At 44.3% G+C, this 22,374-nt stretch overlaps 1 protein-coding gene across 1 annotated transcript in view; it reads right to left on the bottom strand.

Annotated features, from left to right (window-relative positions):
- CUBN (cubilin) overlaps window positions 1-22,374 on the bottom strand; it is a 1,794,835-nt gene that overhangs the window by 1,610,659 nt on the left and 161,802 nt on the right. The window contains exons 9-11 of the mRNA XM_069648353.1: window positions 19,479-19,610; window positions 16,949-17,044; window positions 10,473-10,597 (exon numbers count right to left, since the gene is read on the bottom strand). Of these exons, the coding sequence (XP_069504454.1) occupies window positions 10,473-10,597; window positions 16,949-17,044; window positions 19,479-19,610 (353 nt within the window). The remainder of the gene's footprint in view (window positions 1-10,472; window positions 10,598-16,948; window positions 17,045-19,478; window positions 19,611-22,374) is intronic.

Genomic DNA, 22,374 nt, shown 5'->3' with positions numbered 1-22,374 from the left:
TGCATCTCCAAAGGCCGAGGCACAAGTCCTCAGGAACTCTCTGCCGCTCCTGCTCATCAGCTAGCACAGCCACGGTCCACCATGGGACTCCCACGAGGCTGTGTGCAAGGAGAATCCATCCACCAAGATGGCCGCTGCATCAACTAGCAACTTTCCCCGTGTTGCTATAACAAAGTTGCTGTATCCGGATTGAAGGAAACATCAACAAATGAACTTGGACCCACCAATTCCAAAGACTGATGCACAAGGCCTCAGGAGCACTTTGCCGGTCTCCGCCTCGACCCACCAGGCCCGACTGTGACACGTTCCCTGCACAGTCAAGGAGCTGCACGTAAAGATATAGTTAAGACAAATCTACAATCTACTGTAGTTGGCTTTTGTAATCCTGTCGCCCGCTGCACTATCCGTGTGCACTTTTATGCTCACATTCCATTACCGCATCCCTCCCTGTTTCTACCAGCCGTCCTCATCCAGGACGCACTGGCTGGTCTTCTCGCTTCCACTTTACAAAGCCAGATTGTGCCTGCTGTAGCCCATCAGCCATGTCTGAGACACTTGCCTAATCTAACTATGTCACTGCCTGTTGCCCATGACTCCCCTCCTATGTCGTCTAGTATATCCACTGTACCAACCGCTACAGAACCCATGGCATGGGACAGCAAGTACTCCAAAGAACCTGTCCTTCCCGCCATGCTCAGAGCGCTGTGCCGCAACAACCCTAGAGTGCATGCTGCACCCACCTCCATAGCATCCAGAGCGACTATCATTAAGACCCACACAGGCCCCAGCGCGTCGGACATTCACACCCACAGCCTCCACTCGCACATCCTCATTGCCAGCACTATTGCACATGTAACCCCTCACAACAATCAGATCCAAATCAGCCGTGCATCAGTATTATCTGGTGATGGCCTGTACATAACACTGCACCAGCAAAGGGGAAATCTGCTCCGAGGCCGTCAGCTCCACTCTACCTACTCCACACCACCTAGGCTTAGCATACCCTGCACCACTAACTCCAATCCTCAACCTAGACCGGACTGCTCTTTGACACTCTCGCGGGAGCACCTCAACACCAGTAGCCCAGCAGCTTGATCAAGATGCTCTTCGCCCCCTGTAACCACCAGCATTGTGATTCGAAACAGCAGACTCTGTTCTGGAACCAGCCTATCCCAGCCTTTATCTTGTCCCTTAGCTAGTCAAACTAGAATTAGCCATCTTGGGGAACGCTCATTCATTAACATGCACCAGAGATGCAACCTGGAAATCTCCTACCCTCATTTATATCGATGAATCTAGTGTTGACTAGGGCTCCAAAGAACGACGTAGGTGGAACGTCCAATTTGATGGGGATGGTATGAGATTTCTTACTTGTGCTCGTGGTATGCGATGGAGAGTTCTGGCTTGCATTTATGAGGAACAGCGGGGACGTTATGTGGGGTCATGAGGGGGCCCTGCTTGTATGGATAGGAGTCAGTAGAGTGCACTACTGACTCCTATCCATACAAGAAAGGCCCCCTCACCAGAACTCACCAGTGCATACCACGAGCGCAAGTAAGAAATCTCAAACCCCCCTATAATAGCAGCTAAATCCACCATTGTCAAAGACCCGGCCTGGTGCTCTAAAAATCCGAACAGCTATGTTAGATAAGATTCAGACCCTACACAAAAGAATCCTTCACAAGCTATCCTTGCTCAAAGGCCCCACAGTATCCCCACCCCCCCTACCACACAGGGAAACTCTCCAATAACCAACTCACCCCCCCCCTGTTTTACTTCAGTACCATCTCTGAGCCGGATGCAGCATCCATCCTTAAGAGCCGTAAACCTTCCAGATGCAAAGGGGACATCTATTATCAAGGAATGCTCTGACGAATTGATCCCATTCATCACAAAATTCATCAACACCTCCTTCTCCTCTTGCCAAGTCCCAACCAACCTGAAAGAAGCCTGGGTACTCCCACTGATCAAAAAACCTTCTTTTGACCCATCTCTTCGCAACAATTATGACCCATCACCACTGTCCCCTTCCTCTTGAAAATTTTGGACAGAGCTGCATATATACAGATGCAACAATTCCTGGAAACCCACCACATCCTAAGTGTATGACAGTCAGGCTTCAGACCAGGCCACGGTACAGAGTCCGCCTTGCTTGACCTCATAATCCAGCTTAATGAATTCTGAGATCATGGAAAACTACCCTGATCCTTCTCTTGGATCTCTCAGTCACATTTGATCTTGCAGACCACCCGATTTTATGCCAACACCTCACGACCGCAGCTCACTTCTCACCAGAAGCTACAACTTGGGCGGACTCCTTCCTCGAAGGTAGAACCATGAGGGTGCTTACCGAGAACTACAATACCCCACCTGCCCCTATACCTTGTAGAGTCCCCCAAAGATCGTCTATGTCCCGACTCTCTACAACATATTCACAAGACCCCTCTTTGACCTACTAGACTCCATTGGCATATCATACACCACTTATGGCAATGACACGCAAATCCTCCTACCCCTGTGCGGAGACTAACTTGAAAACTCCAGCTCTTTAAATAATGTTTATGCCATGATACAAGCCTGGATGGCCACTCACCGCCTCTACCTTAACAATGACAAGATGGAGCTACATCTAGTTGGGCCACCTACAGTAGTCAAGAATTTGATGCCCCAATACTCCTCATTCTGCATCGACGGGATCCACATACAGGTATCATCCTCTGTGAAAACTCTTGGCGTGTACCTGGACGCCACACTCTCGCTCACTCACCAGGTGAATGTGATTGCCTCCTCATCGGCACACACTATGAAATTGATTAATGCTGCCAGAACCTTCCTCTCCCAGGATAGCTGTATCACGATTGCTCGACCAATCATTGGATCAAGATTGGATTATTGTAATGCCTTATTTGCTGACACATCATTGAAGAACTTTGCTAAGCTACAGGTTACCCAAAACAATGCTGTGCGAGCTGCACTAAACATTCCGAGACGCGAGCACATCTCTGCCTTGAGAAAAAAGGTCAATTGGCTCCCCATCAAAGACCACATCAACTTTAAGACTCTATCCATCACGCACAAATGTCTTTCTAACACTGCCCCTCCCTACTTGACCCAGAAATTCATCAGCGATCTAGCCAACAGACCCGCCGAGCAGCCCACAACAACAAACTTCTGCAACCAAAATACAAACTTCAAAAGCTGGTTGTGCCAGCTTCCTATCCTTCGCAGCAAAACAGTGGAACCTGCTCTCCCCATTCTTGAGAGTGGAGAATTCTTACTGGGTCTTCAGGAAAGCATTATAAACTTGGCTATTCGCATAGCCAAACATGGCGGCTGACTATCTGGCTCCTGAACACTCTCAGTCATATATTTTTCCTTTCCATGCGTGTGTAACTGGTTTTGTAACAGCGCCTTGATGCCTCTGAGCTTAGTGCGCTTTATAAGTGAAAAAAAAAATCTCCAACTGTTGTTTGCGGGAAGTGGGCTGTTATTTTCCACCAAATGGCTACTCATAATTTAGCAGGTGCATCATGTATCATGTACTTAATTCAGAATTGACCCATTTTTGGGCACTTGTGGAGGCTACACCCAAATAGCTTTAAAAAAGATTCTATGTCAGTCTTATGCAATAATTTGGCATCTGTGATGCTGCAATTCCTTCTACAATATGATGCTGTAGAATTTGCTTGAAGGACTGCTTATGTTTCCGGTCCTCCAGATCTATTTTATATTGTCAGAATACCTCCTAACGGCTGTTTCAGAAGCTCATCCAACTCATTCACCCTGTGATCTATCGCTCAAGAGTTCTATTCCCAGGTAATCACAATGACACCTCCGCAACCACATCTCGTACCATGATTGCAATCTTCCGTTTAGAAGCCCTTTCCCTACACGGATGACCATGGACTTTGCAGAATTTCTAGTTAACTTCCGAAGAGGCATGACGTTACCATAGCTCTTGCAAAGCTTCAGTGTCTAAGTAAGCAGGCCTGCACCATCTGCACACAATAAGGGTGGCAGATAATGAGGACCCATCCAAGGCATATCTTGTGTTCCTGCCTTAAGGGCTACCGCTAAACGAGTAATATGCAGCCATGGCAGACCCTGAGTATAATCACAAACTTCATTATAGACTTTCCCTGCACAACATAATGGACTCTATTGTCTCGGTTTGAATACATTTGGCTAATTAGTGTAACAAACTATATGATGAGTCCCCCATAAACACTCCTTGGTGGATTGGTCAAAGGCTTTACTGAGATTTATAAATCCCTCAGATCAACAACCACCTTCCTGGGTAACATATTTACCAGTGAGTAAATGCAGATTAAAATTGCCTTCCATGGAATGGAAGAACAGCTTTCTCTCAATAGCTGACTGGAGCACACCAACCCTTGGGTCTCACCAATCAGAAACCAGTCTGCTGGTCACTCTCCTACAAACCTCAGGAGAAACAACGCGTTGGCCAATCAGGCCATCACGGCAGCCAATAAACACAAAACTGGATATCCACCAAGACGCTGACCACAAGGCAGAGAAAGCACTCTGAAGTGGCAACAAGGTTGCATATTGTGTTAAACAAAAGTGCAACGTATATAATCAATTAATGTAATTATTATTGCACCTTTGCAGAGCCCACCACTCAGAGGCGTTGCTACGGGGGGACTGAGGCGGTACTGTCCCAGGTCTTTTGGTTGTCGTCCCGGATAGAAGCTCAGGGATTACAACCAAAAAGGCTAGCTAGCCCCCAGTGCCGACAGTCCCAAAATGAGCATAGCCCCAAATCTTTTCCAGACTTAGCAACACCCCTGCCACCACTGCAACCAGCTGCACTGGGACACTTGGTTGCAATATCCACTGATCTCGCAGGCATCACTTCTAGGCTATGCACAGTGTCACTTAACAACTAGGTTATGCTTGTTTGCTGCGTCTCATGCATTATCTCCATCATTTAAGGTAGCCAAACGCAGAACCCGTTCGATCCTGGTACATATTGCTTTTCCATATTGTTAATGTCAAACCTAATAGATGTTGCCTCCTATTTAATGCACTGCTTTGCTGTGTAATATAATGTCAGACCACAGCCCTCCACAATCCCAGAATTGATGCTTCTCACTGCTTTAAGTCCATTCAAATGACAGTTGAGCACTTTAAAATACAAATGCCATATAACGTTCATATATATATCTATATATACGCATTAGCATGTATTCTCTCTCCCTCTGCCTCTCGTTTTCCTTCACTCACTGTTACTCACTCCCTCCTCTCTTTCTCACTCTCCATTTCTCCCCTTTCCAATTTAATCTTTCTGTCGTTGTTAACCCTTTGTCTATCTATATCTTTCTCACACTCGTAAATCCTCCAGGATATTGCAGCATGAAAAGGTACATTTCGCAGCATTATAAAGCACATTTTATGGCAAAAACGTTTATTTATTGTGGCATTTTTGCAGCACTTTTTGCATTGACTAAAGGGTGCAAAATTGGCACATTGCAGGAAAGAGGCAGTCTGCAACGCTACAAGAGAGCCAGGTTATTATTTCTACCATATGTATTAATTTAATAGGAAGAGCCCCAGATATCCCTGGCTTGGCAGAACAGTTGTTTTGCGCAACATTTTTGGTTTAATGTGCATGCCTATTTAATATTATTAACTGTGTTGATCATTATCAGTTGTAATGGTGAAAATATTCCTCTTCTATGTTCTCCAATCCTCCAAATACCCACACACCCCTCTCACCAACACCCTTCTCACTCACCATTTGTCCATCACAACTTACATTCCTGAACCCCTCACTCTGTGAAGCACATACCTGCATGCTCTGTCACACTGCAAAGTCACAATTTGCAATCCACAGCCCCTGCCATACTCCATACCATGCTCCCAACTCACACCTTACACTCCCCAAATCCTGCCGCTGTCTACAGCCCTTCATTCCTTCTTTCTAATTCTGCATCTTGCATCCATTCTCCCAATCGGCAGCTCACTTCCTGTTTCCGGCCAACCTCTCCCTCTCTGTTGTTCTGGCCCACCTGTAACCCGCACACCCTCTGCTTTTTGGATCCCTTCTGCCTCTCTAATTTCGGGCCCACCTCTCAACCTGTGATTTCTGGCCCACTGCCCCAGCTTCCTCTCTGCTCTCTTGCCCTCCGCTTCCCTCTCTGACCCACGTCCCTCTTTGCTTTCTTGCCTATCACTCCGCATCTGACCCATCACTTCCTCACTCTGTCTCTTTTCCCTCTCATATTGTAACTATTTTTAAAAAAGTAAAAAAATTAGATTTTGGGCAAGATCCTGAAAAAATGGGGCATCTAAAATATAGAGCAGAGGATATGTATGCTACTTTTAGATAACCCATTTTTCTACTGACAATAATGTTCTATAGGCTCACAGCGCATTTCACTGTGACAGGCCGTTAAATGCGCAGAAACGTCCCCTGATTTGCTCCAAGAGGTGAAAAAGGCCACCTGAATTGGCGTATATAAAATGTGCCCATTCAGATGTCCGTTGTTGATTGGGGTGCTCTTTCTTTACGGAAGTGATGAGATGTGCTTACGCATTTGATTTAAATACTTGCGTCAAAAAAGGGAGGGAACGCTAAATCACTTTAAACTGGAGGATCTGAATTACCATGTTATTTTCCAGTGGAATCAGGTGTTGCCTTCCCTAAGTTTAAAATATATAATTATGAAAAGAATCAAAAAACTTCTACATAGACGAATGCCATCTGTAAGGGTGTAAAAGCCTGAACATTTGTTGTTTTAGTGATCAAACGATGTTTGTAAATCGATCTCTGACTGTGAGCTCTACTAATCTACTAATCAACTAATCTACTAATCAAGCTCACTCTCATAATGATCCATGCACAAAAGTATTGTACACGCAGGTATCCCTGCAATGACTGTCTACTAACATCCCACAACAGCTGCCTTGTAGTAGCAACAGGGAAGGTTCACGGGTCACATGTGCATTCCTGAACACAGCTCCTGGAACCCAAAGTTCCAACTGACAGAGGTGCCTTTTTAACTACAAGCACCTTGGGTATAAAATATTATAATTGTGTGGCCCCAGATGTCAGGTGGATGTTTGTAAACTATATATCAGACATAACTGGTTTCAACATGTTAGCTGCTGAGATTACACAATTTATAACTAAAAAGATGATAGGTGGAAGGTTTTGAATTAGTCTGAACCACAGGCACTGCTCTTGGCAACCTTTCACAACACTATTTTTCGCCCGTCTGCGCCATTGCAAAAGGGGTTTAGCCATAGTAAAATCAGTCAGGTACTGCCACCAATGAGAGCAGCCCATCCCGCAGTGCTAGCCCAGGACCCCTCTGCAGGGAAACACAGCAACCCCAGACATGTTTCGGCATGGTTGAGCCTAATCTGTGAAGTACAGCTTGGCTCCCTACAAACAGCTTTAGTTACTGTGAGTGCAACGGGTATGTCCAGACGTGGGCCCCAAGCCTGTTGGGTCTAAAAACCCATGCTGCTCCTCACTGATGATGCCCTGATGATGGCCAAGAAGGCTGAAACATGCATTGCCATTAAAATGGTCTAATAACACCAGGGAATAATTGGTATCCAGTGATATAATTGCTGGAAATAACATCAAGGGTGACTTGACCCATTCAAGCTAATCATCCCAAATCGATTCATCCGCTCCCTAGACTACATGGAATTAACTGACCCTCTGCATCTCCACCGGGGACTAGGTCCAGCAGAAGCATTTTCTTGATTTGACTCCAACAATGACTCAACCCACTGGAAGCCATGGACTCTACCAGTCTCGAATACCAACTCAATCCAGCAGAAGTATCACCTCGCCCAGACTGAAACACTGACTCAACCTTTGGGAAGCCATCGACTCAACCAATTTCAAATGCTGTCTTGATCCACTGGAAGCCCTTGTCTCAAACAGTCTTGATGCCAACTCACCATTGTGAAGCGCGACTCGACCTTCTTGACATAGTTCCCACTACAGCAAAGCTCCCAGAAGCACGGTTCAATGCTTTTGAGCCACAACAACAAGCATAGGATGTATTTGAAGTGGTCCTGTCTCTCTGGCTAAATGGTCATAATGACAAGTAAGACACCACTCACTACCTTTTTGAAGACATCTACAATAACGTTGGCATTTGCTGCTGGAATCAGTGCACCCCTGTCTTCAACACAGAGGGCTCCCTTTATTCCAAACTGGGTATTCTCTTTGAATTCCTTTAAAGGGATAGGTTATAGTTTGTTTAAATGCTTTATTTGTATTTGTTAGTTTAATTAAATTACCCTATTTTTATAGAACTTTGGTCAGACATTCTTTCATTTTTGTACCATAGCACTATTTTTGTTTGGTTTGCTTGTGCACAAGCTCACCTCTCTACTGAAGAGTATAGCCTGACCTCGGCCTGAGCCTGTTTCACCTTTATGATTGGGATCACTGATGGTTTATTAGTAGTGTGGGGCTGAGCAACAGTTTTATTCCCTAGTAATCAATGTATTCCTGCAGAGCAGTAGTCTTTTCATCACAGCCGCATCGAGCATTTCTTCTCCCTTTCCAAACCTCTCCTTCTCACTCCAACTCTTTCTTGCCTCTTTTTCTCTCTCCCCACCACTCTCCCTAAGCTGTCTCTCTTACTCTGCCTCTTTCCCTGTTTGTGTCTTGCTATGGCCGCCTTTCCATCGCTCTTCAGTCCACGCAGCTGTTTTCCAATGGAATATCCATTCCATCTCTACATCAAAATCCCTATGTCACTAATCAAACATATGTGTTCAACATTAATCACCTCCCCCTCTCCCTATCTCGTGATGTATCTGGTTTCGTGTGTATCTACCCAGCCCCCTCTTTGGCACTCTCTTTATTTCCCCTATCCTGAAAAGAGAGCATTTGATTTAGGATCAAAACAAACTGATTAATGAAAACATACACCTGCCAGTTTGTGATTTGCATTTGTAAATGAATCAGTAAATGTCCTCCAATTTGCCATGTGGTAATTCAGCATATTTTAAATTTCAATGTGAGTGGCAGTCCACAAAAAGTGACCCATATTGAGACATTTAGGGCCTGATTCATGGAATATTTTTCACAGTGCAAAGTACTTTTCACTGGTGCAAAGTGACTTTTCACTGCCAACAAACACCCTGATTCATGGAACAGTGCAAAGTGTCTTTTTGCTGTGCAAAGTCACTTCTAGCTCTATTTCCTGTTTCAATTTGGAGTCACGATCCAGTGTGGAGCTAAGGGACAGGCAAGTTTAAAAATAAATGTGTTGGGCTCACGTGTATATGTGCAACAGGGCACGTGGTGTAGCAATGGGGATGCAAGAGCAACAAGTGGCAGAATTGTACTGCAAATACATTTTTTTTCTATCTCCATGTGACCAAGCTCAGGATGTAAGCAATGTGTTTTTCTTTTTCCAGTGCGAGTGCACCTGCTGCCCCAAACATGAAACAACGTTTCGTTTTCAGCACAAGCAGGTCCGATAAATTATGGTGAAAAAGAAAAAGAAATACTAGTGCCGCAAGGCCAACTGACACTACAAATAGGAAAACAATGCCACAAGCAGGTCTACTTAATTCAGAATTAGAAAAACCCCACAAAGAAAATACATTTGCGCACAAGACACATCTTCCATAATACTGCACCAGCAAGGCAGTATCAGGATATTAGGCTTGAATGGGAACATACTTACCCCAAATTGTGAAATGTGTGCTACTACACTAACTGTGCACATGATGAACACACAATTGCCCCATTTAGTGTCTCGACTCCCTCCCTTTGCCTTCATCTCTTGCCAAACATGTTTAACCCCTTACTTTGAATTATCTCGGCACTTGGGCCCTGCATACTCTTCATTAGCTCCCCCCAGGGAATGAACATGTTATTGACTGCGTGAGGAGTTGAGATCATCAGAAATGTTGGTTTGGGGTTCTATGGTTTGATATTGTATTGGAAGACCTGCTATAGATGTGCAACGCAAATGATGATCACAGCAGAGGCATCTCGGCACAGAAACCCTATGACCACATTTTGCAGGGACGGACAATGCAATGCTTTGGGAATTGGAAAAGATAGAATGTAATGTTTTGATAGTGAGACAAGCTAAGACTTGATGGAAGCTTTGACCTTGGGGTGCCTCTCCCCATCTTCTTTCTTCTCTTCAACATCCCTAAATCCCTTCATACCCAGAACACTGTGCCAGAAGATTTATCCGGAGCATCCTCTTCAGGGAGAGGAATGCAGTATCCAATTGTTCTTCACACAGAAATCAAACTGTTGCAGAGAAAAGATCATGATAGAATGGAAAGAATTCTGAGGGCCCATGAAGTCCAAGGGTGAGGTCCAACTCCATTGGCTCCCCTGTTGGTGCACATGATTCGCTATCCATGTCATCGTTTCAGGCCCACATGGTACCTTTCGAGGAGATTAAAGAATGTGAGTAGATGCTGATCCAAACAACAGGCAAAAGACTTACTATGCATTGTCCATTTACGCAAGGGCTGCGCTGTTGGCAGATATCACTCACTGGAACGCAGCCTGTCGGTCCAAAGCCATTGCCAGTGAGACCAGGCAGGCAGACACAGGTAGGCATTGGACTACCTAATGGGATTCAAAAAACAAAGTTGCATGTGAGACTCCATTCGAAGCTCTAGGACCTTAGTAAATGACATATTTGGTTAGGTTACACAGTATTGCTTCAAGGCGTTCAGACCCACTTCAATCAGAATGGTCACTAAGACAATATCTAGATCTCATTTGCTTTTACAGGTTGCACATATTTACATCATATCATGCATGTTGCTTCGATTACTTTCCAGAAATCTTTATTACACCTGATCTGATCTGATATGATCTGCGCCCCCTCATCGTAACTACATATCAGCCATCACTAAATGGTACGTATCGCACTCCCTCTTAATGGCTAGTAGCCGCAACCCTTCGGGGCATAGCCAACCAGCTGCATACATCTGCAACAATTCACTACTCAAACTCATATCGCACATCACCTCTGCCACTAGAATGCAGCTCCGTCCCATGAGAACATTCGGTCTAGCTGGACACATAATCAGACTTCCTTGACTTGCATACTCTCCAGACAGCCTATCACAGCACCCATCCACTAGCGAGATCTCCATGGGTCGGTAGCAGTGACTTAGCCGCCTCAAGCCACCTTCGTACTGGCTACAATACACATACGCATTCTACAATCCTCTTACCAATTCTCATATCTCAGACTTCATTCCTCCAAGGGTGCACACCCACAGCGCTTTTAAGCTATATCAATGGCATTGGGAGCCATACAAGGTCCATATAAAATAACATAACATAGCACCTAGTACTTATTTTCCTAATCGCAGTCCATACTCTCATGAAGTAAGTCTACCTTCCCCAGTCTTTCTTCCCAAAACGTTTTTTGTCCACCCTACAGGATATAAAGGGGCTGACCTAACCCACAAGCCTCCTGTTATTACTTGACCTATCCTACAATCCTGTTATTATACCAAAGGAGTCAGGGCGATCGATTTCCCCAGGATGGGGGAAGAGGCTATCATTACTGTGGCAAGGAAGTGAATGACTAGGTGTAATGAAGATGGAGATTATAGGTAAGTAATCAGAACATTACCCTCACATCATCCGTTTCCCGCCTCAGTCTTTACTTTCATGAACTGTAGCAAATAACATCCCTGTCATTTGTGCAAGAATGAGAGGTGATAAGCATAGATGCTGCAAAACCCAGAGCAATTACCAAAGAACACAATATTGAAAGACCTTCACAGAAGGACAGCCTAGAGGACTGCAGTTGAAAATAGGTGATCGTTTATGAGCCAGACGATGGCGCCAGCAATGATTCTTGCAGATGTCCATCAGAGTGACACTCCTTTCTTCTGGCCAGGATGTGGCCTTCTCCCTGGTGGATCATCGGAACCACTGGATAAAGCAATTGTAAAAAGAGGTTTATGGAATTTCCATCTAATGCCATTGCATCTAACGCCATTCCAACAAATTTTTTCCATCTAAAAACTTTGGGGCTGATTCATGGAATTATTTGCGCCGAAAAACTGGGATTTGTGCGCCATTCTGCCCGCAAATCCCTGTTTAACAAATGGGGATTTGCAGGCAGAATGGCGCACAAATCCTAATTTTTCGGTGCAAAAAGTCCATGAATTAGCCCCTTTGCATCTAATGCATTTTTTTTCAAATTTGTTTTGCGGGGGTGCTCCCCTAAACCCCCGTTTTTTACCCTTTATAATGCACCTAAACAAAAATTAACCCTTTCCCCCAACAAATATGCATTAGATGCAAAGTTTTAGATGGAAAAAATTTGATGGAATGGCATTAGATGGAATGGCATTAGATGGAAAGACCAGATACCTAAAAAGAAGTTTTTACCAGCTCTGAATAATCTGGCACATCATGCCCCATCTGACGTTTGCACACAGCACTGTAGCGGTTATCACACTTGTACTCTCAAGACTAGGCTACGACAACAAGCTATACCTTGGACTCCCCGAATACCTGCAAGGCGTCCAAAGCGCAGAAGCCAGACTGCTCCTCAGACTGAAAAGATAGGAACACCCCCAGCCCTACACTCACTACACTGGCTGCCATTCTAATAGAGCATTCAAGTCCTTCACCAGCAAGTTCTCTCACTAGGAACCATCAAGAGGACTTTGATCATGCAGCAACACCTTAGTAATGGTACCAAGCTTCAACAGAAAATGGCATGAAGGCTCATCGTTTCTGTGCCTTCTGGCATGGAATTTACTTTAGGAACGCATGCGCAAAGAAGAAACCACCTCACCTTCAGAAAATAGCTCAAAACCTGTTTATTCATCTAACAACTGCTTTGAGCCCAAGATCGTAATCTCAACCTGCTTACACTCTTATGCGGAAAGGGGGTACTAATGAAATTCCTAGTCCAAAATATATACACAAACCTGGAACCTACACGCTAACCACCAATAAGAACTCTTGGAACACGGACCATATCTGGTTATATTCCACATCATAATTAAAATTGAACAAATACCTTCTCAACATCCAACTGCCCTAATCTTCTGCCTGGACGGGCATAACTACTTGATCCGTGCATGCGGCCAGCACCTACGCTTTCCCCACTATCGGTACCTCTCGTCCTACCACACACCCTCGGGAGGATAGCCTAGCGGAAACATGCTCGCCTTGGAAGCAAGACAACATGAGCAACAAAGGTTTGATCCCCGGGTCCACGCTTAGAAACCTCTGAGTTTTAAGCACGCTACAATTTATAGGTGACCCCACATTCTGGTACAAGTTTTATGTTGTGCATATGGTGTGCATTACTCTCAACATGCTATTGCTTACTGTGTAGTTTAGATTAGCTAGAACAATTGCATCTTGTGGACCAAGCCTGACCTTCACCCCGCGGAGATAAGCCCAGCTGACCCACGTGCCCATAGACTGCCCAGGTCACAGCAAACAATTGGAGTCTGGCACTGTATATGGCAACATACTGGGCCACAGGGACTCACCAATGAACGTGGACATTCTACACTGTATTGCGTGATATTTTTTATGCATATAACTTACTGTTCATGTGTCGTTTGGCAGAGCGCTCTCGGAACACCAGAGTCCTCTCTGTGCATCATTTACCTGATAAAACCGTTACTTAACTTGAAATCTTTCTCCTGGTCTCATTCCCTACTGGGATGTGTCCATTTATTCAGAGTTTGGGATATGTATATTGGGGAATGACCACCTTCAGTTGCAAGACTTGTATAAGGGAGCAGGAAGGTCAGGTGGGAAGGATGTAGAGGGGAGGTTAGGTCTGGCATTGGAAGCTGGGAGAAAGAGGGGTCTGTTTTGGAAGAGTTCAGCATGAGGAAGCAGAATGTCATCCAGTGAAAAATTGCAATGAAACAATTCAGAATCTGTTCTGAGATGGCTGGGCTGAAGGAGCGAAAGGAAAGACATTTTTGAGTGCCATCAGCAAAAAAGTGAGAGTGAAAGTCAAAGGTTAAGATAAGTCTCCCTGGGCTAGAGGTATAGAGTATGAAGAGCAGAGGTCCAAGGACTGAGCCTTGCAGTACACCGACAGGGAGAGTGATGGGGTCAGAGTATTGCGAGTTCCAAGAGATTTGAAAGGATCGATGTTCGAGGTAGGTGGTGATCCAGGCAAGAGGAGATTTGTGAAACCCAAGGTCCTGGAGAGTAAGGAGGAGTGAGGAGTGGTCAACAGAGTCAAAGGCAGGAGAAAGGTCCAAAAGAATGAGTACAGAAGAGCGTTTGGAGTGGTGAGCATTAGAGAGACAGTTGGAAATATACACGAGTGCAGTCTCGCTGGTTTGTTTACTGCTGAAGCCAGATTGAAATGGATCTCCATGGCCATTATACTAACGGTACTTAGGAATCTGTTTGAAGACCACCCCCTCAAAGGCTTTTTAATAACGGGGAAAGACAGAAACTGGTCAGCAGAGAGCTTCTTTGCGGGTATTGCCTTGACCTCTCAACTTCTCCTTGAGAGACCTCAACATCCACCTGGATGCTTCTAATCCCTCCTCTGGGCTCTTATGCAAACACTGCAACACTCTCTCTCTCTTTCCACTAATGATAGCCTGTATCTCATTAAAACAGGAACACATAAACACGTTTATAACAACATCCATCCAAAAACCTCAGAGGATAAACAAAATCAGTAAATAGTGAAAAGTAAAGCAATATCTAAATTGAACCATTTAATTAATGCATTAAAAGTAACATCAGTGAAGTGAATAGAATCCTGGGACCCAGTTGATTTAAGGGTCACTCAGTTGATTAGAGACTCCCTAGTTGATGAGGTACACAACAGGTTTGAATCCTGGTCCAGAATCTTTCAAAGGTACACCAGGAAGGCTTTGATGACGGCACCTGATGATGGCACCTGATGATGGCTTCTGAATGCCCATGTGCTTGAAAGGACATCCACCTCGTACTAGTCTCCCCTTTGCAGTATGTTTGTGGCCGGAGACAGCACATGATGGTGCTGTTGATTCCACCCCATTCAAAGGCAAGGAGAACTTAGTGGTGAAATGATAAACAGTGGGTGATGAGTGCAGCAATTACTGAATTCCGGCAGAGCCCTGCCATTCTTATGACCTTAAGCACACCCATTTTAGTCCCCCAATATATATGTGTTTCAGTCACTGCTGTATGGCATACTAAATTGTCGCTCCATAAACTATTGACTCTCAAATGTAAGTGTCTTCTCCGGCTGTACAATTGTTTCAAATCAAGCTGCTTGTTCATATGCTGCTGTGTTTCAAATCTAGGTGTCACTGCATTCACTGTTTGGTCCCAAATGTAGGCATTTCCCCATTTATTCAGGTACCCCAAATGTGAGCATGTTATCACTGACTACTATGTTTTAAACCTAGGTGTCACTGCATTTACTGTTGAGTCCCAAATTTAGGTGTTTCTCCATTATCCAGGTACCCCAGATTTTAAGGTTTTATCACTGACTCTTATGTCTCAAACCTGGGTGTCACTGCATTTGCTGTTGAGTCCCAAATGTAGGCATTTGCCCGTGAGAAGGACTGGAGAGTAAGCCAGACTGGAGTGGACTGCTGAGAGGAAGAGAGCCATCCGAATTGTAGGGAGATTTAGGTGTACCATTACCTATAGAGTGTCAAATGGGCAACAGGGAAAAAAAGATGTTTCTGACCTAATTGGATCACTGACATAGATAGAGCCTTAGAGGAAAATGGGGAGAGAGAAGCATCCTGATCTCGGAACCGATGGACTGCGGGGCACAGGGAGTGCATCCACCCTGTAGGAGCTTGTGGGAGTGGTGGTTGCTGCACACCAGGGTGTGCTAAGGGGGAAGGGATATGCCCTTTTCTGCATGCTGTGGGCGGAAAGGGACCACCACTGAATAGTCCATTGAGGACCCACTCTTCTGCACACAGCATAGAAGTGATAAGTGTAGCACTCCAGAATATATGACAGGGCAGGAGAGGGGACAGACCACAGTCAATCAAAACAGTGAGGGTAGAATAGGGTACCTGCCACTAACCAACCTTACTATTAAAAAAAACACCCTTTTGCATACAACTCCCAAACTCTGAACTAAACACAACCATACCTCTACAGCACAACAAACCGCACGCACTTCACTACACCACAACAACAAAACAAACCACACATAGATTTGCACAACAGTACATGACGGCGTGTCCGGACATTTCGTCGAAAGACATTTGGTCGAAAGACAAATGGTCGACGGAATTTGGTCGAAAAACAAATGGTCGAATTTTTTATTTTATTTATATATATATATATATTTTAGGGTTTCGTTTAGGGAAAAAAAGGTTTTTTTAGAAAAAAGAGGGTTGGGGGACCCCCCCCCCAAAAAAAAAAAAAATTCAACCTTTTGTCTTTCGACCAAATGGTTTCGACCAAATGTCCTGTCGACCATTTTTTTTCGACCAAATGTCTGGTAACCCATGACGGCTATCAACTGAAAAACACACCTAGGCCCAGCAAACAGTGTAAACCGAACTGAAGTTGCCAACAGCACATCACAGCTCACTTGCTCTTTTCTCCCGCTCAGTCCAACTAATTTACCCCCCCCCCGCCATACCCTCTTGCTTTACAGATCCACCAGAGCGCCAAGAGACTACACAGTTGGTGACAGTGCACGGTATAAAAGCATTTAGCATAACATACCATAACATAAATGGTGAATCTAGCCCTTTGCAAAAATCGCTTAGCGAAATGTCACACAAGTCAGAAATACATTACCCTTCACACTTTCTTGTTTCGTTAACAGGGTAGAGATGCAAAAAGCTGCTTCAATTAGCATTCTCATATTACACACATTAACTTCCGTGCACAGTTATTTAGAAAATATTACTCACAGCTGTCTAAAATGTGTAATTATTGTAAGCCAGAAAATGTGTTTTCATAAAACACAATAAAAAAAAATGACATTACCTTGACCAGGGGTGCATAAAGCAAATGGATGACACCCGCCATTGTTCACAGAACACATGTCAACTGGGGTGCACACCTTCCCATTGCCTTCATAACCTGGCAGAAGAAGAACATTTGTTACTATGACAAGAATTGGAAAAATCGATTGTTTGTGTCTTTGGGTACAGTTGTTCGGTACAATCCTTGAGACCCCACTGTTTAATACAGCAATTCTAGTTTGGAAATGTAGTACAAAGAATGTATTTGACAAGCATCCACAAAACAACAGTATCACTAGCCTGATATAACAAGGGTTTGCAGCTCAATATTATTAATGTATTTCTTATATAGCGCTACACACCCATAGGTCTCAGAGTGTTGAAATAACAGAAGACATTATTATACCACAAAGTGGTATTCAAAATATGGACCTCGGAAGGATGAAAGACTGAGTTGACCCAGCAGGAATTCAAACCTGCCACAGCAGGCTGCGCACAGATATCAGCGGCGCGCGCTTAGCTCACTGTGCTATCTGACCAGCATGCATGCAAAATAGGTGGTGTCAGGCTTGTCATTCTGACATGATTTTTCGATCATGGTGATTGCAAGATCGAGTCAGAAATTGATATTTTACTGACGTGTTACAGAGTCAGTGATATGACTCTGTAATATGGTTGGGCTGGATTTCCTTTAGGAAGAGCACCTTTTGGGAGGCTTATGAATTGTATAATTTTGGTGCCGTTTGACACATTTTTACAAAACATTTGAAAAATATGCAACATTTGAAAAAAAATGCAAATTATTTTGGAGAGTTTCATGCGTCCTCTTCCAGGGGGGCAACATTTTAGGTGGGTTCCAAAACACACACTTTCTGATTAAATTCCCAAAAGGTTGCTCTCACCTACTGCCCAAACTGCTGCACCGATTTGGATGCCAATTTGTGAAGGTCATAAATCTAGTCGCCAAATGAAGCATATGCAAATTTGCTGCAAATCCATCTTGTGGTTATTTTAAAAATGTTCCCAAAAGAGGTCATACATCAAGGATTGTATCTGGGTTTGCATGAAAGAATATGCGGTCCGACATACACCTTTCTATTTTGTCCACCTTTTTGACTATCTGGATCCAGGCCCCCTGGATCTCTTCTAGGTGGGCCTGGGCCCGCAGACCCTGCAAGCGGAAACCAGAATGACTGTTGAAAAGGGGCCATTTGGGTTGGTTGTAAGGGTGAGACAATATTTTGGGGTAACCACTGCAGCTGCCTGACCTTTAGCAAGGTCCAGTAAGAAGGGGCATTGTGCAGCTCTCGTGGGGTTGCCCCATCAAAGGGAAGTTGAAGGGGATTCTAATGTGTACAATATGCCCCGAAATAGAAAAACAAAAGGCCGCTTGGCAACAGGAACTGCGGGGTAGTGTGTAGGCAGAGCAGGAGAGACGGTTGGTTAGTAAAGATTTCAGGGGAGGAGTTTGGCGAGTGAGTGGTGCTGTGAGGGAGGAGGCGGCAATAGCAGGGAAGTGAAAGGGTTTGTAGAGTAAGGGTGATACTGTGCAGAAAGAGGTGGTAATATTGGAGAAGCATAAATGTGTCGTGAGCCGATATGAGATTAAGGGGAAGAAGGTGTTAAGAGGTAGTGAATGTGATTGTGACGAGCATGTGGGAAGTCAGAGGTGGAGTATATTTTTGCAGAGGAGCAAGGTGGTGTTCTAAGATCCAGTGGAGAGAGTAATTCTGAGGAAGAGGTAGGGAGTTCAGAGGTGGCGTGTACTATGGAAGAGGAGCCAGAGGAGATGGTTATATCTGGTACTAAAGCTGGTAGGAGGAAGTAAACAACACTGTAGGGCCAGTTTCTGAAGGCAGCAGGCAGTAGGCCTCAGGGTTGGGATGGGCTATGGTTTTTGTAATGGCGATCAATGGCTCATTATGAGTTCTTCAGTATCCTGTTGGTAATTCCAGCAGGTTACCGGGGAACTACTGTACCATCTCCGTGATACTATAGGCAGCGGAGACGCCTGTAACTCCCCATTACATGGAGTTTCACTCCATGGGATGGGGTTGCTCGAATCACTGGGACCGTTAATAACGGTGCCAGTGATTCAGGCATTTATCTGCCAGTAGGGGCCTGATCTGCCGGCAGGTCAGGCCTGCTGGTACATCAGAGCCCCTACCGGCAGACTTGTAGTTTGCCGGTCAGGAAAGTTGCTTGTATACGTTATTACCGGCACCTTATTTCCAGACTGGAGCTGTAGAAAAGCATTACACTTTCAATGCATTGTGCTGCTCAAATATGTATCCTACATACAAAAACATCCTATTTATGTTCTTTCTTGAACAATCACGAAAGACGTTTCAAAAATGAAATATTGACTGCAGTTTTTGTGCATAGGGTATGCCTATAGAAGTCACTCAGCATAAATCACTTAGCCTGTGGCCACATGCTAGAATCTCGCTGTGACCTTCCTTTGGAGACCTGAAATGCAGTCAGGATTCCTGATACAAAGACTATATAATACAAAATACAGAAAAGTAACCCTTGTAAACAAATGATGTCACCTGGAGGGCAGAGTCCACAATGGTAGGATCCTCTGGTGTTTATACATGGAACAAACGGGGCCACAGAGCAGCCGCCATTGTCCGTCTCACATTCATTGATATCTTGGCAAGTGGGTCCGATTGTTTTCCACCCTACAAAACAATGAGGAAAGGCTGCATGTTAAAGGATTGCTTTTCTGTTTTCAATACATGATAGGTATTGCTAAAACGTGTCCCTTACACTTTTGCCTTTTTTATGCTACAAGCAAGTGTATGAATATCAGCAACAAGCCCCCCCCTGATATTAACACATATTAAAAGATGGAACAGACATAAATAGCCCAGAGGATTACCTCGCATAGCATGGTGCAGGCCTCAGCCCAACATCGTATACAGTAATGATGCAATACAATATTCTAATGTCATCAATGTATTTGAGGAGGCAGAGGCCAGATGAAAAAAAGGCTTGTAGAGTTGGATAGAGGCAGATAGATACAGTGGTGCCTTACCATGGATGGATTTTGTGAACCAGGAGAAGAAACTTAAATCTGGCCCTGTTGTGCATCATCAGCCATCCGGTCTGGTGACGGTATGAGGAAGTAGGTGTGAAGTGGGGAGTACAAAAAGAGTCCTGCTACTGGAGTTAGTGATCTCGTCGAGAGGACAGAAAGCATAGTTGGGGAGAGAAAAATGATGCTGAGACAGTAGTCCAGTTTAGAGAAGACAAGAGTGGTAAAGAGATGCTTGGCAGTGTTGCAAGGAAGGAGTGCCTGTTTTTACTAATATTTAGGAGGTTCAGGTGAGCTGCTGTTCCAGTTTTGGAGATGTACATAGAAAAGGTGTGAGAAGGATCATAGATGATGCAGGGGTCTCTATCTGAAGATAGGCTGAGGAAGAGATGATAGAGAGCTATTAGCAGGGAAAAAGAGCACCTCTGTTTTAGTAGTGTTTAACAATGGAGTGTGCAAAGCCATTTAATGGCAGAGAGTGTAAGGGGCAAGACAAACGCCTATCTTTCTATAGCCTGTAGAGTTTGAAAACATCTAATACTTTTACAAGTAGATCTCAATACACTTGCAGGAATTGAGGAGATATGTTTTCGAGTTGTTTTGCATCCTCCATCCTTTCAGGTTTAAAAACATGAATCATTGGGGAAACACATCAGTTAGACCCTTTCCCCCTAAGTCCCTGAGCACATAGGATAGAGTTGAATTCAGACCAGAAATGAGCTCTTCATATCCTAAAGCCCTCTCTGCCACTGAGTGTTCTATGCCAAACAGAATGTGTTCAGCAATTATAAAACAGAAGTGAGCAATATTAAATAAAATAATACTTGGGAACCGATTAAGGGTCTGCGCATCACTCTGGGCTGCAAAAACGATATAATGTTGATTCCGCCATTTCCCAAATAAAATGCCACACACCGCAGTCACATGGGTGATGGTACACTATTTTATCAATTCTAGGTTCAAAGATGTCACTTTAGTGACCCCTAATAGCCAAAATTAGTGGTACTCTATAGTAAAGTGGCACTCTCTAAAGACGGATATCGTGCGTTGACCATGTTTAACCAACCTCTGTCATTTGCATCACATGTCGCTTTAAATTGATTTGTTGCAAATTGCCCTTGGAATTAGCCTGTTATCGGGATAAGGAAAGGCGTGTTTTAATGAAAGGGAATGTACGGAGAGAGCAATTTATCTTTATATTTTCATATCAGTGTTTAATAAAAAAAAGCAGGCGCCCACATGGACAATGTTACGGATTTCACAAAATCCATTCAGCGCCAAGAGGCTGTGTAAATGGGAGAGGGGTCCTTTGCAAATTCCACAGAACCTAGTGCTACATTTTGAGGGTGCATTGGTAGAGCACGTATTTATATTACAGAATGTTTAGGAAATAAATGAATATTGTGCTTAAATGCTTTTTGTGTGGATGCTCTTTTAATGATACGACCATGGCCCCCTATGCTGGGCTCCATGTATACTTAGATAAAATGAATGCTAGATATGGCACAGGTTGTCTATATATTGTTTGGCAAGCTTGTAGGGTCAACTTCTAAAATAGAAGCCCATACATGGAAATCCAACTGATGACATGTGGGGGCTGATGTACAAGCGTTTTTTCAGTAAGAAACCCCCACTGAAAATGGCTTTGTAGATCAGGCCCATCCCATGACTCGCCATGAAGGAAGTTCCTGGGCCCATTGTATCAGATGAGCGTGATAGATAGCTAGAGAGATAGAAAAAGCAGATAGTTTGCTCAAAATCCAAATGCTGGAGTTGTACTTATTAAAAGCACATGGAGACACAGGAGGTATCTCACTCTTGCTGTAATCAGCCTCCACTGTGTGATATTTACAAATGTATAAATAAATAAATAAATACATACATATTGTTGCTTCCAGGCAGGCTTAATGCTATTTCCAAATGACTTCTACTGGATTCCTGTACGCATAGAACTTTGCAGACGTTGGATTAACACACTGAGCTGTATGAGTGGTTCTAAAACGTGCTGCATTCCAGCTCTTCTCTGGTGAGGGTCTTTTTTCGATGGCAAGTAACCAGGCTGGAAGCAGAATGTGGGTGGATGCCAAACGCTCCAGCAGTGCCATTAGAGCCATTACCCTGTGGGCTGTTGCCACACGGACCAGCGGTGCAATTAGAGTCGCTGCCCAGTGTCACATCCGGGTGGATGCATTCAGTAAATTTTCAGGGGTTAGTGTTTATTCTAGATATTGTACATGGCATTTTTGGGGGTTTTGACAGGACTCCAAAGATCGGATTTTTCAGCAGAAAGATCTCTGCTCAAATAGATCTCTGCAGACGTTGCCTTAACCCACCGAGCTTTGAAAATTGTGTTGCATTCACTGCTTTGCACAGGAGACACATATCTAAAGCTGATCCTCGGTCCCTTG

Source organism: Ambystoma mexicanum, chromosome 2q (assembly GCF_040938575.1).
Source record: "Ambystoma mexicanum isolate Mex_15411 chromosome 2q, UKY_AmexF1_1, whole genome shotgun sequence".
NCBI classification, from domain to species: Eukaryota; Metazoa; Chordata; class Amphibia; order Caudata; family Ambystomatidae; genus Ambystoma; species Ambystoma mexicanum.
This window is presented reverse-complemented; position numbering and strand designations above follow the sequence as displayed.